The following is a 14720-nucleotide window of genomic DNA, read 5'->3' on the forward strand; positions in this document are numbered from 1 at the left end:
GTCCCGTTATTCACAATTAACAGGCAAGGCGGAGGCAGAGAACTCCCGACGCGCAGCACCCGGGTTTGCTAACTAGTAGCCTAAACAGCTGTACTAACGTGCATCAATCGTGCATCAATCGGGAATTCGCTAAATGAAGGAAGTGGGTGCTTAACTTATTGATCCGGATCAAAGAGACAATAGCTTACAAAGTGGTGTTTTTGTAACTTCAGTGTAGATGATTGTGATTCATTGCAACTTCAGCAATGTAGGCTACCTTCCTTACTTTCGAAAAATAGCTCCGTACAGCTGAAGCCCAGTCTACAGTCTGCCTCAGTGAGAATCTTAAACTTTCTCTGTGTTCAGTCTTCGATCCTGATTGGCTGCATTCGTGCTAACTAACAAATCAGACGGTGTAGTAGGCGGGACAATGCTCTTGACCACAGAGTAGCAAATGCAGGGAGTGAGAGACGCTTTACAGACAAAATAGCGCGTTTCATTATTTATCCATTTCAATATCGGCTTATCGGTGGAAAAAATGACCGATACAGATTATTATAAAAATGCTAAATATCGGCCCTAATAATCGGCCAGGCCGATAATTGGTCGACCCCTACCACCAAGACACCTATGACGACTCTGAAGGAGTTGGAAGCTTCAGCTGCTGAGATGACAGAGATTCTGCATACAACAACTGTTGCCCAGGTTCTTCACCATTCAAAGGTTTTTGGGAGAGTGGCAAATCTCATAATAAATCTCGACTAGAGTTTGTCTGAAGACATTTGAGAGACTCCAAAGTCAAATTGAAGTTCTTTGGTCTGATTGGTTCTTTTGGCTATCAGACTAGACACTATGTTTGGCAGACACCGAACACCAAATCACATCATCCTGACTGTAAAGCATGGTGGTGGTAGCATTAAGATCTGGGGATGCTTCTCGACAACAGGCCCTGGAAGGCTTGTAAAGGGTCAAATGAATTCAGCAAAATATATGGAAATCCTGGATGACAATCTGATCCAGTCTGCAAGAGAACTACGACTTTGGAGAAGATGTACTTTCGTGCAAAATCAAGACTCAAACCATACAGTGAAAGCTACACAGAAATGGTTTAAAGTCAAGGCAAATGTTCTTGTGTGCCAAAGACCTAGCCTGGAAAATCCAGACCCTGGTAATCTAGAAAGATTAAGGGTATGGCCACGAACAATGAAATGGCCCAACTCGAGGGGCGGCACCAAGCATGCATTTGAAAATCTCACTGCACGCAATTGGATAACACTAGACCAATGTTTACTGACCTCCAACGTTGCAACGCTGTCATCATCAGTTTAGCTCGCCTCTGGCCCACCTATATCAGATACGCCGATTTGATTGGTTCCCCGGGAAGCAAGGGGTAAAAGTAACGTGCATCATTGCTCATTGCCAGAGTGTCTCGCAGAGACAATTCCATTGTGCTCTCGTGAGAACTCTGGATTTCCAGGGTACCCAAGATCTCTATCCAATAAGGAATAGGGATCGACCAATATGGATTTTTTAGTGCCGATGCCGATTTATTTTTTCATCAGCCTTAGCCGATGACCGATACAGGCTGCCGATTTTCTTGAGCCGACATTTGGAGCCTATACTGCTTTTGCTCATCATAAAAAGACACATAATTACACAAATGATGATAACAAATGTTACAAGTCTCAATTTAAAAAAGGAACATTTATTGAACTTATAGATGGGTGCACTGCATATGGTTAACTGTGCAAGGGTAAAAGGCTTTCATCAACATCTTACAACACAGCCTTGATGATGCATTGCTTGCTGACATATAACACATAATTCAGGTCATCTCAAAATGTCCTTTGTCAACATATTTAAATAATTTAAGAAAACCATAAGCCTGAAAAGTAGCTATTGAAATAAAGTGCTAGATTTGTAATTTAAGACTGCATGGTTTCAATTTTTCTATGTCTATATTTTTCTAAAATAAGCTGCCAGATTTGTCAACCACAGAACATAAATCAGCAGAGGAAAATAACGTGGTGTCAGATGTTTCTGCTCTAAATGACAAACGTTGAAAGGTATAAATATTCAATCACATATAAAACATATCAAAGTTTTAAAAGCTCTCCTTCAGGTAGCGCAGCACTCTCATATCGCTGTGATGCGTGTGTCCCCACTGAGTGAGACAGACCAGACGCACACACAAACTTGTTTGGTAGCTGACGGTGACTGAAAAAATCGACCACCATTGAACTGGATTGATAATGATAACATCAGCAAACGGCTCTAAACACAAGTAAGGCATACACGGTGCACTTATGTCTGGTACATGATGAACGTTAACACAAATTAATATTCAACTAGGGCTACGTATTAAAACATCTCATTAAAGCTCTGATATCACTGCAATGGCAACTCCGCCCAGCTCGAAGTAAGGAGAGGGGGAGACCCACACCACACGCGTCCAAACCTCAGCCAGGTGGTCACTGAATGAAACTCACGCAAATACCACGAAACAACGTTGGCATTACTTAATCATATGACCAGTGTTCGTAACAGCTACCGCATGCATACGGATAGCCTACGACTTAGCTATTTGCAGCTACTATACAATGGAAAGCAGTTTTCTAGATAAGGCATTCAGCAATACTTAAATAAAGTATCTATCATTCGCGTTTTCCATTTGGACCCACAAACTTGAGTAGCTATAGTTGCAAGCACATATAGCGCAACGTGTTTCCACTTTTAAAGTGTATGGCAATATTTCAGCTAAGTCAAACAGTTAAAAGATGCTTTTAAAGTTTACTGTTGTCTTGAAGAGCAGCATAGCATAGAGAGCAGCTGCTAAAATGCCATTGCAAAGCAGCATTTGAAGGTATTTGAAGCCACTGGTGCCTCTGGAGTCCCGCAAACCTCATAGTGTAGGATTCTGTTAAGATGTTTTTGATTGAAATAACTTTTGATTTAATTTATATCACCTCCTTATGTTGCAAATTCAACAAATGGCCATTTTTAGTTTTGTACAACCTATAAAATGTCCTGAATCTCTGTTGTGCATAATAATTTGGAACAGTGCATTTTGAGTTTTTTATTTTTGAAAAAAAAAATACTGTTGTCATTGGGAGGTTTGTTCAATAAAATTTGAATTATACTCTAACGGTTGATGACTTGAAAATTATACTGACTGTCATTTGCATCAACTATTTAGGAAAATCTGAGAAAAATGTAATTTGCATAATAATTTGGAATGCAGTGTAAAAATGCAGTATTCAGATGTAGGGCTGGGAGATATACCAAATATACTCGATATTTCGCAGTTTGCTGTACGTGCGATTCATAAAAGTGTTATCGCAAATAACGAGTATCTCAATCATCATTTTTTTAAGCGTCAACATTTACTTTGCCGCTTCGTGTCCCTATCTCTCTTAAAGGAGAATTCCGGTGTTATATTGACCTAAAGTGTGTTGAAACATGATACCGAGTGTGAACGTATGTTTCATAGCCCATCTCGGCTTGTCCCCTGCACTCCAAAATCTGGCGCTAGTTAGCCGATGCTACCAACAGCAACGCCAACGGTACCAACACCAACGGTATCTTCACGAAGTTTAGCGTTTGTAGCCATCTTGAATTTAGTCACGATAAGTCGAGCGACGAGTAAGAATGAACAGGTATGATAAGGGATCAGATTCCAAAAATAATTCCGTGGAAATACATGGATTCCAGTTTCTTCCAGTAGCAGCAACTGGAATCCATGCATTTCCACAGTATTATTTTATGGCTAGCTCGATGCCGAAGCACCACCATTGAAAAAGCTGTTGGTAGCATCGGCTAACTAGCGCCAGATTTTGGAGTGCAGGGGACAAGCCGAGATGGGCTATGAGACATACGTTCACACTCGGTATCATGTTTCAACACACTTTAGGTCAATATCACACCGGAATTCTCCTTTAACCTCTCCCCCTCCCTCTCAGTAACCACGTGAACAACGCACATCACACACTCACCAACCAATCCTGAACAATCTATTCAGATGCGGGTGTGACGTCTAGGTGTAGACGAGAAGTAGTGAACTCAATGCGGTAGCATTTCTATCTATGGGTAGCATAGGCTATGCTGTTCAACAATGAGCTAGGTTAATAGGTGGAAGCAGTACTGATTTGGTTACACGAAACAAAAAACGAAATGAAATGGCAAGGCATTTTCAAATTAAACGTACAATGATATCTGTGCATTAGGCAGAAGGAGTAGGTTATGTGCACATCTGACTGTTTCAAAACGACAGCACAAATCTCACTCTCCACACATGCTTTTTTCGTGCTAAATTTTTGTTTAAGCCTCCTCCAGATTGATTTTTAAATTCATTTTATGAGATCTGTGCATTGAGGCAGATTAGGCTACTGTCTATGAGTGTATCTGACTGTCTCAAAACGAAAACGCAACCGCGTCTTATTCATCAACCAACAACCGAACGACTCCTACTGTATAGACTGAAAGACTAATTAAGGAAGCACGCACCGCACCGTACCTTACCTTCTATCCGATGTAAGCCATCATCATTCATATGGTGACATATCCGTGACAGATTGAAACAAACTAAATTTAGTTGGAAAGTTAACTAAAGCCACGAAGCCATGCAAAAAGAGAAGCGAGTTAACAGTTTATCCTGGAGAGTGAATAGGCAGAGGGGGCTTTTAAAGAAGGCAGGGAAAGGAGGAAAGAGACTGATAAAGCTATAACAGGTCATGATGAATAAAGATAAAGCGAAGACCCCGTTCAGACTGCAGCCAAAAATGGCCCAAAAGGGGTCAAGTGATCAGACTTCTTCAGAGGTAGTGTGAACACTTAAATCAGATTTAGACCACTTCCATATGTGGTCCTGAATAAGACCCAGGTCTGATTTTTTTCAATGCAGTGTGAACAACCAAGGCGGATTTGATGTGACTTTTACGTCAATCTACATCGACATTTGTTAGCTGATGTCATTGTTCTTTTGCGCATGCAGGTCAGTTCGAAACTGCAAACAGTTCACACTGGAATTTGATATAGGCCACATTATAAAAGGTAATGTGAACAGCCAAACAAAATAAAAATCGGATATGAGCAAAATATCTGAATTGAGCATTAAGACTTGCAGTGTGAACAGGGTCTTAGATTAATGTACCCTATTTAGGTGTGTTGAAATTTTTGCATGCACACTTTTCCCTATGGTAAACTTTAGTAGTCTACTGGCAATAATTGAAAACTACTTTCACCCCTGCTTTTACATGCAAATTTGAAATAGCAACCACCTGTGAATAACCAAGAATGTTTTAATGTGGATATAATTTGCAGGGATTGGACTGGTATGATTTATCCTAGCCTACTGCATCATACTGGCTTGATTTAAAACATCACAGGGTGAAAGTGAGAATTCATAAACTGAGAGTGAGAAGTCATAAAGACCATAGGCTGCCCCCTCCCCACGCTGGAAGAGATCTACGCCTCCAGATGCCGTAAGAAGGCAATAGACATTTCAAAGGACCCTTTACACCCAGGTCACTGTCACTTTCAGCTCTTGCCTTCAGGCAGGAGATGCAGAACAATGAAAACCAGGACAAACCGTTTAAAAAAAATAGCTTCTATCCGAAGGCAATCATGGCCCTTAACTCTTCAAATTTGAAATAGTCTGTTCTTGGCCCCTAACCCACTGTACAAATTCTATGGTGGAGTAATATTCTTTTTACCAGTGAAATCTGTACAGAACCATTCCTGTTCATAACCAGTGCAATATATGTTTATATTCTTTTTATATATGTGCATTTTTTAAACTATTTATTATTGTTCTTATGTATACCTCGTGAGTTGACGGCACTTTCAAATCACGTTGTACCTTTGCAAAAAGTGTCAATGACGATAAAATCCATCCATCCATCCATCCATCCATCCATCCGATAGGCCTACACAAGCTGAAATAGTTTCAAAAAGTGTCCCGTTCAATTTTTTCTTCATGTTTAATTGGCTATGTGCGTATAGCTTAACTTACCCTACCATAACATGGAGTTTACTGTTTCTGTTATTTGGATGCAATGAGTGAGACCAAAGTAAGCGTTCAAAATAAAACTTTAGGCTTCTGTATTCTCCTGATAACGTGAGTGGAATGGATTTAATGTGGACGTGAACATAAAAAGAAGCAGAATGGCTACATGATACAGTGCCCATTTTGCGGTGAAAAAGTTCCGCCTTTTAATCTTAATTTAAAGTTCCGCCTTTAAAATCAGGTGTAGCCTAATCCGAATCATAGTTAAAACCATCAATTAGACAACAGAATCAGTAGGGTACCAGTTTTGTTCCATTGTACCAGGCCTACTGTATGTCAAAAGCAGGCTCGGATGAAGCTGGGAAGGATTAAACACATGGTTTCCACACCGTGGTAATCAACAGTGATAATCATGATGTTTGAAATGAAAACGGTAATTATTATCGTCAACATTTTTATCGCGGTTTACCATTATACCGGTAATCGTTACATCCCTACTGGCAACCCTTCGGTTCCAAGCCCGAAGCCCTAACCAATAGGGTAAGCAACAGTTTGATACTGCAGCTAGCTTGATTGGATTTGCATGATTCTGCCACAGCTCAACCAGCCCAGACTCCATTGGTTCTATCCAAACCTCATGTTGTGTCGCCGTGTTTTAAGTTGTCTTCTATGAACACAATGTTTTGCACAGACACATGGGTTGAAAAACGGAATTTCTGCGTATTGGTTTGTGGCTCTGTTTCAACTGTGTGAAGTCAATACATGTCAGAAATTTATCCGACCATCCATTTGCCAGTTGGGAGAGGTTAAGCGCCACTGGTTGCCCCCTGCACACTGCACAATAAAGCTTAAATTTGTCAGCAGTCTTGCTGCTGCATTCTGGGCCATCTGTAGGCATACAAGTTGGGACTGGGTGAGACCTTTACAATCACAAAACCCAGCTGTGATGTCATAACCACATGACTATATTGGCCTTATCAGACTTGATTTGAAAATTATTTTTCAAATTTACCCTCCATACACTCAGACACAAATGGACAGATAGACATACTTGCAGACAGACAGACACTTTATTGTTGTCTTTAAATTATCTTGCGTCTATAAAAGCTCCAGTTGTGAAAAATATAAATACATTGAATAAGACCGTTTATATAACAGTTAGGTCCGGTCAAGCTATTTATTCATTTTTGATTGGACGAGAAGAATTCTGTGAGTCATCATGAGTGGCGATATCCCAGCATAACGCCACTCAAGACTTTTTACTGCTAGTTATTACTCTGCATTACCAACACAAACATTCCATTCATTCATAGCGAGAGAGCAATGATTTCCTAACGTTTTTAAATTTAATTGTGATAGTTTCTTGCTACCTATTACAAAATATAAAGGCACAAACTCTGAACTTATTTGTTAATACAGAACTACTGCTGTTTTAGAGTTCGCTCCACCATGATGCCTTTGGCCTCGTACCTATGGCCGAATTACAGCCATGGCGATATCCTATACCATCCCCCCTCCCACCATATGGCTTAAACATACATTAACTACACATTAAAATTGACTGCACAATAGAATTATACAACAAACCTGTATCAACCACAGTAACATAATTGCATAGACCAGGGATGGGCAACTTTGATGATAGATACACAAATATTTCCACAAATATTTTCTTGCTGCTGTCAGAGGGCCAGATGTGACCGCGTACATTCACCACTGGGATAAGTAGGACATCAGGAATCAGAAGAATTAAAAATATACCGTCTGTAATGTTTATTAAACCAACATGCATTAATTTAATATTTTCTATACTTTTTTTATGTATTTATATATTTTTTATGTATTGGCTTTACAAAAGTGGTGGTTTTGTGATGTGGAAAATCCCCTATTACGTTGGCCAAATTTATGTGGCCACCATATTGGATTTAGTCAAAAACTTAAAAAAAAATGTTTTCAGTGTCCAATTGGTCAATCTTGACCAAATTTGCCACAGGTTGTCTTTAGAGTACCAGACACAATTTTTATTTTCAGAATTTTATCCATTACAGCCTGTTAAATTCTGCACTATAGCCACCAAATGGGAAATGAGCATACATCTTAGGCAGTCTTTGGTCGGCTTACTGCTGTGCCCCTAGCAAAATGACAAAGTTTCCAACACAAATCTTGCCCGCTAGGCTTTTTTTTGCCTCTTCATTGCCGCTTGCAGCTTTATTTCTTTGTATCTATTGTAGTTTTCAAGAAATCTGGTGAGTGCCTAGAGGGTGAGGTTCTTTGACTCCAAGCCAAGCGGTCATGTTGATTTGACTAACAATTTTTATTTTCTTCATTTGATAAGGGTTCTTATTTAAGGCATAAAACATTAGTTATTTCTATGTACCATATATTCTTTCTCCTTGTGATTTTCATTTGTTTAACATTTGTTGTTGTGCTATAGGATGGTCCCTAGGTGAGCATGGTGAGTGGGCCAAATACAGCAACTTCGATGTGGTTACACGTGTGCCATTAATGGTATTTGTGCCAGGGCTGACATCGGCCAGCCAAGGTGTTGGTGAAAAGGCTTTCCCATATGTGGATGTATTTCAAGAACAAACAAACAAACGCTTCATTTCAGGTAAACAAATATGTTGCTATAGTAACTGTAAAAAGATTTGGCTTTTCAAAATCTGATTGTCTATATATTTACATTAATGTCTGTTGGCTATGACTCCTGTCCCAATCGTATCAAGAATGCTGCAGCTTCGCAGCTAGACCCCCACCCATTGTGTTTCTATCTATTCTTATTACTATTCTTTCTTCTGTCATGGCAGCCCATAGAACTGTCTGGTAAAAAGTTGTGAAATTTAAAACAAGTTTCATGCCTGCACCTAAAGCACTCTAGTGCCACCAGTGGGTCAAAGTTGGAGTTGCATCCATGTAACTTTTCACTTGTATGTCCAAATTTAAAAAATGCGGTATCGTTGAAATCCTTTAACCAAAACAATGCAGAGTGAACGAAAGAGGGGAGAGACAACCTCTGTTACACAGAGTTGAACTTCCATCAATTTATTGAAAACAAAACAACATTTTCACAAATGTTACAAATGTATCAAGGTATACATTTTACAGGTTACATAGGTATTTCCATTTTCAAAAGCATTCACCCATTAGAGCCAATCAAAAGCCAGTGAAACCGGCAAACAGTAAGTGAGCTCATATCTCAGCAACACTTCAATGTATCAAATCCAAACTTGATACAGGGATTTCACATTTTGCATCACTTGGCAATGCAAGAAGCAGGAATACATTTTTGCAAATACCTGTTGATTTGTTTGCATTGAAAAGAATATTCTATATCCAGGTCATACCTTGAAAGACCCCAGAGATGACAGAAGGAAAGAAGAAAATTTATGAGGGCAGTGTCATAGCAATTGTGGCCATATTCAAAAACAAATTTTTGGCACAGCTTATCTTCAGACCAATGCACACAAGTTACTTATTAGCATTTTGATTTACGAATGCACTCACCCAATACAGCCAATCAAAATGGACAGCGATGCCGCCAAACATGAAGTGAGGTCACATCTCAGCCAATCTTGCCAATTGCCATGAAACGTGCTATGAGTGACCTAAACATAACCCTACAATGTTTCCATGGTAACGTCATCTTGATCAACGTTGAATGCTAGGTTCCCACAGTTGCAGTTATATATATTTTTTTTTTTTTTTCATTAAGAGAGAAAAGCTTGTGACTCATGTGGAGTTAGTGAAGGAGACCAATTATGCATAGTTTAAACTATTGGTCAATAAATAATGAATAAATCTGCAACTTCTCAAACTGAAGCTATGTCTTGCATCTGCCATTGCTACCTGCAGTTCATAGATATATATACTGACTAGATGTCGCCTTGACTACTGCTGTTCATTGGAACGAATGCGTCAATCGAGACGCCATCTTGCCACGGTGATCCACTCCTCTATAATGCATTAACGTCAATCTGAGCAAAGATCTGACGAAAATAAAATCACCATAAATCGTCAAAATCTCCAGCAATTATCTAGTTGGGTTGCTCCAACTGACAGGCATGTATTTATGGTCGAGTCTAGAGAAAACTAAGCTTTTGACGACAATAAAGATGCATTTTACCCGTCTAGCCCCATAGACTCCCATTCATTCTGCACTAGCTAGCGGCGGCCCCTAGAGGAACAATGAGTGAAGGTTCGATACAATGAAAGTAAACAGGCTCTCTGTAGACAGGCTCTGGTTGAGGCCACATACCTCTCGTCTCGTTTAGTCGTATAAGTTGTAATCTTACCAGAAGTTGCTGTAGATCTGTAGAACATTTACTTCCGTGCTTTAACATGGTCTGCTACTTCATACGCCAGTCGTTACTTTTTTAATCATGGGCCAATGCAATGGGCAAACGAGATGTAGCTTAATTAACAAATGACAAAGCCATGAGCAAAGTGATTTTCTTACGTTTCAACAACAACGAAACCGAGTTTGCCATCATTGTGAGAAGTTCCCAAATTTGTCGCTAATCGCTAAAAAGGTTTTCTGTCGCTGGGGATGGCCAAACGTCGCTAAATAGGTAACACTGACAATACGGGAGAAATAGTTTAGAGCTTCAGATCCCCGCTACAAGGTGGCGGCAGTGTTGACGCATGCTGAGAAGCCGAAGGCGACATCTAGTCAGTATATATATCTATGCCTGCAGTTGATGTGAACTGGGTGCTGACTGTGGTCAGGTGCTTTAAGTGTAATTTGGAGTAAAAACAACCTAGGGTCTATTTACGGTAGTTAACTTCAAACTTATGATGTTAATTGCTGCCGTTTTAAGGAAGACCATTTGTGGCGTTTTGAGCAAGACCATTTATTTGCATTATCACTAAATGGGCTTACAGTAAAGCGGGCAATGAGCATTTCGTTATTTTATACCACTGACAATGCTCAAAATATAATTACAGTTCTGTGGTAGTATGGTGAGGGTTTCTACAGACAAACCGAAGTATTGTAAACTTGTAGCCTGTATCTGTAGGAAGAAAATTCCCTGGCTTCCTGGTCCAGTATCGTCAAATTAGCAGGCACGTATGATCTTGCAGCACTGCATAGATCTGTCTAAATCTTTTAATACTAACATGCCTTACATTAAGCCAAATCTGCGCAGTGCTGCAAGATTGAACGCGCCCACTGATTTGGCGATACCTTTGGCTGATTTGAAAATATAAATAAACAAAATACTATGAATCACCAAAATTTGATTTATCTACAGCACATATACATCCCTCCATGGACTTTGTTTTCTTTTCCTCAACTACCAAGGTTTACGTTTAAGTATGAGTTATTATGCTGGAAAGATGAGCATTTAGGATAAAGAAATAACTAGTAATTTCAGCTGCTTGATTGTTAATAAAGCAAACATCTTATTGAGCACCCAATTTTGTGTCACTCATTGGACTAACAAGCAGGGTCAATTTTCCTAAATTTCTGATTTGGTATTGGCAGAAGTCAGCTCCACTAATTGGTTATCTGATGTAGGCCCTAAACTCAGAGCATTGGCTAGATGGATGGACTTCATGCCATTCACCACCTTGTTACTCACAAGCCACTGAGGGATCTGAGCATTTACAATGGACATTAAAGCAGCACTAATGAAGAGTTGCTCTCAGGGCTCCCCCAACAGTTGAGAGGCGCAATAATAAACAAACTAAATATGCATCTTTTGCTAAAAAGTATGAACATAACTCCAATACAATATAGAGGTAATGCACCGACAGCAGTATGTAGAAAGAGATCTCTGAATTCCTGTAGCATAGCAGCTTTTCCATTTTGATTTTGGAGGAAGTCAGTGTTCCTACCTGAACACAGAAAGTTGCTAGGTCAGTAATCGCCTATAGAGGGCTGCTCAGACAGTGGCAGAAGTGGTGTTTGTACATAACCTCATAACATGACCATCAAAATGATTTTGGAATTATTACGTCAAGGTACAAAAAACTCTTAAGGGTGCCTTTTAATAAGGAGTTTGGGGAGGTATAACCCCAAACTATGTTTAGTCATGGTAAAGGTTGCTTTCAATATTTTGACTGATTTCAGTAATATCACGTTAAAAAAGCAATTTGTTGGGGAGCGCTGTGGTGCAACTGGCTTGAGCGTCTATACCATTCTCTGGTCCAAGTGCCCACGGGAACCTAGGTTCGAATCCGACCTGTGGTTATTTCCCGATCCCACCCCATCTCTCTCTTCCAGTTCCTGTCACACTTCACTGTCCTATCAAAATAAAGGCAAAAAGCTATAATTTCCTAGCCTGACAAGCCAGACCCACATTAAAATGTAGGGTCTGGGCACTCACCATTGGCAGTGCTCAGTCCGAGGGGCGGCATAATTGGTTGTCTTTCAAATTCCCTCTGCACACAATAGGACAGCGCTATGAGTCCCATGCGTTTTCCCACCAGCGGAGTTAGTTGGCTAACTTTTGCCAACTTAAAAAAAGCTTAACTCGTGTCCCGCTGTTCGCCAACAGCAACATCCATCTTCTTTGTTTTCAAGTAGCAGGGAATTCAAGCCAAACCGTTGCAACTCTGCCATCAATCATTATGTTAAGGCCACCGAACGTCTCTATACACAATGTGATTGGCCCTATCGAAGTTAAATTTTTCCTGCTCGCAAGCCAACGGAGAGTTGCTAGACTAGCCTGGGCAGCAAATTACATTTGCTGCCGGTAGGGTGCGTTTAGATTTCTAGGCTAATAATTTCCACCTTTGATCGCTAAAATGGACTTGTTTGTACTGTAGAATTACTTCTTTCTGCCAGACTGCCACATAGCACTCATTTTTCAACTTACAGGTCAAACTACCATTACTAGTTCTAAATGGATGGTTGCTATGGCTCTTGTTGTCAAGCGGGGATATCCCACGATTCTGTTGAGCCTTAGCTTTGTAAAATCACTGTTTTACTTAACCTACTGCCATTTAACTGAGCTAAAAGCCACCTCAGTCATATGTTACAATGTTGGTATGCTCTGAACATATGTCAGATCGCTAATTTAACATGACCGTTCATTTAAACTTCACAACGAGTTTGTCGAATAAATATAAATATACATATGCATAATGTGGTTTGCAAGTATCTGAAAAATAATTGTCGTTCTAAATCGTAACATAAGTCTCTTATCCTTCACTTCATACTAAAGGGACTTATTTTCTGATAATTTATTGTCCGCCAGTCATTATCCTGCTTATTATACAGTTACTTGCCAAAATGAGAAAAGAAACTTCACACAATGTATCTTTTTAAATTATTTTTATGGCTTCCGCCGGGAAACAAATACTTCCCCACAGAACTTAAAAGTTCCAGATGTTGCATAGCAATTCAAGTGCCTTGATGGCCCCTTGCTTATAGCTGCCCATGTTAGCCAGTCAAGGAGCTAGCTATTTAGGTACATGTAACTTATCATAGATACCACATGTATATGCTTTGGAATACTTGCCTTTTGGAGGTGAAAAAAGTGTGTCAGTGTGAACGCCACCTAAGTGGGTTTACAGTAACAAAATCAACATGCATTAATTTAATACAAAAATGAACAATGTTCTTCTAACATTATTCTGTTTTCTGTCTACAGGTCAGGTTGTGAAGTCTGTTGTGGAACTGGTGGATTTGTTTCCCACCATCTCTCATCTAGCAGGTCTACATGCACCTCACAAATGTCCCCAACCTGCCAACCATGCTCATCTATGTACTGAGGGTGAAAACAGAGCTTATACTTTTTACCGACCTGAGACCTTTATCAGTGAAGAGGAAATGGCATTTAGCCAATGTCCACGCCCAGCAGACACTCCCCAGCTGAATTCAGATCAGCCACACTTTAACGAAGTGCGAGTACTGGGGTACTCTGTACGGTCTAGTCAGTACCGTTATACATTGTGGGTGGGCTTCCAGCCAGATAGCTTCTATGCCAACTTGTCAGATGTCCATGCCAGTGAGTTGTACCTTCTTGCTGATGACCCAGATCAGGACCACAATTTATATGGATTTAAGGAGTATGAGCTGCTGTCACACAGTCTGGGTAAACTAAGTGGCACTGGTACTATGCCACGATGGACAGAGGTTCTTCGAAAACATATAATCGGACTAAATCTCTGTCTCCAAAGGAACATTTTAAACAGGAATCCAGCTCAAACTTGCCTTGATTCCCAGATGATGTGAATATACTTTAGTAAGTGTACACTCCTAAATCACCAATAAACAGTGTTTATTAAACAATGTGAATGTGGTGCCGCTGTTTTAAGTTATGGGAGGTATGAGAAACTATGGTCAGAATAATCCAAGACAATTTAGGTGCGAGACTGCAGCTTTTATTCATGGAACCGGGGATGTGTTACCCTCTCGAAATATCAAGTAACAATCCCAAATGTTCCTCCCTGTAGAACTATGAAGCTACATTATTAACACATAAATGACCAATGTACAACTGCTTGCCACCCCTAAAAATGACTCATCCAACCATTACACCAAAAAACCTTATTCCAGAAGAGAAATAAACTGTACATAACAGAGAACGGGAACTAACATGGTTAGCTTGTAGGGGTCTGTACCTTCCATAAAACATTCAACACATATCCTAGTTTCAAAGTTTTTCCAAGTTTTTGTTTCTTAAGTGATTTTCCTTTAAAATGTGGGTTTAAATAGTTTTGAACACTTTTAGCATATTAACATGTGATGTGACTGACACATGTCGATTTAAACATACATGTTTTTTGTTTC

General features: G+C 39.8%; 1 protein-coding gene across 1 annotated transcript in view; it reads left to right on the plus strand.

Moving 5' to 3' along the window:
- ids (iduronate 2-sulfatase) overlaps positions 1-14225 on the plus strand; it is a 28594-nt gene extending 14369 nt beyond the window's left edge. Inside the window, exons 8-9 of the mRNA XM_042074570.1 lie at positions 8418-8594; positions 13579-14225. Of these exons, the coding sequence (XP_041930504.1) occupies positions 8418-8594; positions 13579-14162 (761 nt within the window). The 3' untranslated portion in view covers positions 14163-14225. The remainder of the gene's footprint in view (positions 1-8417; positions 8595-13578) is intronic.
- Positions 14226-14720: the final 495 nt, after the last annotated feature.

This window comes from Alosa sapidissima, chromosome 20, assembly GCF_018492685.1.
Source record: "Alosa sapidissima isolate fAloSap1 chromosome 20, fAloSap1.pri, whole genome shotgun sequence".
Taxonomy (NCBI): domain Eukaryota; kingdom Metazoa; phylum Chordata; class Actinopteri; order Clupeiformes; family Clupeidae; genus Alosa; species Alosa sapidissima.